Source organism: Triticum dicoccoides, chromosome 7A (assembly GCF_002162155.2).
Source record: "Triticum dicoccoides isolate Atlit2015 ecotype Zavitan chromosome 7A, WEW_v2.0, whole genome shotgun sequence".
NCBI lineage: Eukaryota > Viridiplantae > Streptophyta > Magnoliopsida > Poales > Poaceae > Triticum > Triticum dicoccoides.
In genome coordinates this window covers 66,292,634-66,294,336 of record NC_041392.1, presented here as the reverse complement: position 1 = coordinate 66,294,336, position 1,703 = coordinate 66,292,634, and the positions used below count along the sequence as shown (strand labels likewise).

Sequence of the window (1,703 nt, the reverse complement as noted above, 5' to 3'; positions counted from 1 at the left end):
TACAAGAAGAATGAACACTTGGCGTCATTTCACATATATTGCATACAATTCCATTAAAACCAAAACAGTCATAAGAATAAAAAACTAACTTGATGTATTGGATGCACCTTCAAACATATATTCTTGAGAAATAAGGATTCATTTTTTCGCTATACAATAAGGTAACATCTGTTTTTTCATCGATAAAACAATAAGATAACATCTAAACCAATTTAGTCAATGAAAATAAAATTCTGAGAGATATAAAGTTGCAACTCCGACAGAAAGTTGGAATAGGTGGAGTAGAAATTTCAGGGGATCAAATGGCAAATCCGGCTCTAGTGAACTTCAGAAGGACAACCCTAGAGCAAATCCGGCTATTGTGAACTTCAGAAGGAGTACCAATAAACATTAAAAAATAGAGGAAGTTGCTTATTTGCCATCAACAAACTCTTCGTTTGCTGAATTGCCATCAAACAAGCACACTTTGCTTATATGCGATCACAGAAAAAACGAGTTTTTGCCATCAAGTAAGCACACTTTGCTTATATGACGGTGATCTAACAGAAAAAGGGTGTGAAATCTGCACGGTGTAAGCAGTACATGACAGGGTGTAAGCCCCGGTATGCCCTTAAATTTAGCAAATACACATTGTAGAGTGAAAGCACTAAGCAGTACATGCTAATAGAATCTTATGCACTTGCAAAATTGTGACTGGAACATCAAGCCATGTATTTCATGCATACAGAAAACTGTCACTTGGCCTTCTTCCCTAGCGGCATTGATGTAACAGAAGGCAATTCCCTCTTCTTGCTACAAGCACTGGTTCTACCTTGAGGCTCACCGCTATCATCGTCGCTCGCCCCCACCCCCTGGGTATTTATTTTATCCTCCTCCGCAGACTTCCTCTTCTGCGCATTCACCTTTCCGAGCAACCTCCTCTCCACTGGATCAGTGGGAGCTGCCCGCTTCGCATTTGGCGCCACTCTCGCACCAAGACCAAGCCTACACCAAAATTTTCAGCTTATTAACACAGATTATCCAGGAATGAGTGCTAACAAGAAGGCATAAACGAATTATACCCTGACGGCCGACCCTCGAAATCTTTATCGTTCAGTTCCTCCGGCTCCAGCGCACTCATTCCGTCCACCCATGTCTGGGCCTGAGAGTGAAATACTAAATGGGTGAGTATGACCCTTGATTGGAAGACATGATAATTACCCAGATCAGAAAAACAGCAGTGCAGTTCTACATGCACCTATATAACCTAACCTAAGCACAGAGGATTGAATCTAACCCCTTTTAGATAGGAGGAAAACATGAACAGGCAGGGAAGGGTAAGCAGGAGGAGGAACCGAGGCGCGGTGGAACGGCGGAGCTCACCAGCTTGAGCGCCTTGTTGAGCGTGACCACCTTGGGGAGCGGGGCCTTCTTCTCCGGCGGCGGCTTCTTCTTCTCCGACGGCTGCTCGGTCGCCATCACCGGCGGAGCTGGACTGGAGACGATGGGCGGCGAAGCAGGCTCGGGTGGGGGGCTAGCAGGGACTGGTCGCTGACGTAGCGTCGGCGCGAGGATCCGCAAGAGTGTGAGGAACAGCCGGCGGCGGCGACGAACCGGCGACCAGGAGATTTCTTTTTTTTTTTGAGGCAAGGCGACCAGGAGATCGATCGCCCGGCCTGTTTCTAGCGGCAAGTGTAATTTTTGGCCTTAGCCTCAGTCCACGG

At 46.6% G+C, this 1,703-nt stretch overlaps 1 protein-coding gene across 1 annotated transcript; it reads right to left on the bottom strand.

Annotated features, from left to right (window-relative positions):
• Positions 1 to 556: 556 nt before the first annotated feature.
• On the bottom strand, positions 557 to 1,679 carry LOC119334746. Its single transcript, XM_037607290.1, has 3 exons — positions 1,363 to 1,679; positions 1,062 to 1,141; positions 557 to 984 (listed from the first exon to the last, which is right to left on the bottom strand). The coding sequence occupies exons 1-3, from the start codon at positions 1,456 to 1,458 to the stop codon at positions 735 to 737; spliced, it is 426 nt and encodes a 141-aa protein (XP_037463187.1). The 5' UTR covers positions 1,459 to 1,679; the 3' UTR covers positions 557 to 734.
• Between the last annotated feature and the right edge of the window lie 24 nt (positions 1,680 to 1,703).

Excerpts from the sequence above, each read along its gene's own strand:
- LOC119334746 (XM_037607290.1), bottom strand. The coding sequence starts at position 1,458 with ATGGCGACCGAGCAGCCGTCGGAGAAGAAGAAGCCGCCGCCGGAGAAG. Across the intron at positions 1,142-1,362 it reads TCAACAAGGCGCTCAAGCTG|GCCCAGACATGGGTGGACGG; the intron begins GTGAGCTCCGCC and ends TTTCACTCTCAG. Across the intron at positions 985-1,061 it reads TTCGAGGGTCGGCCGTCAGG|GCTTGGTCTTGGTGCGAGAG; the intron begins GTATAATTCGTT and ends ATTTTGGTGTAG.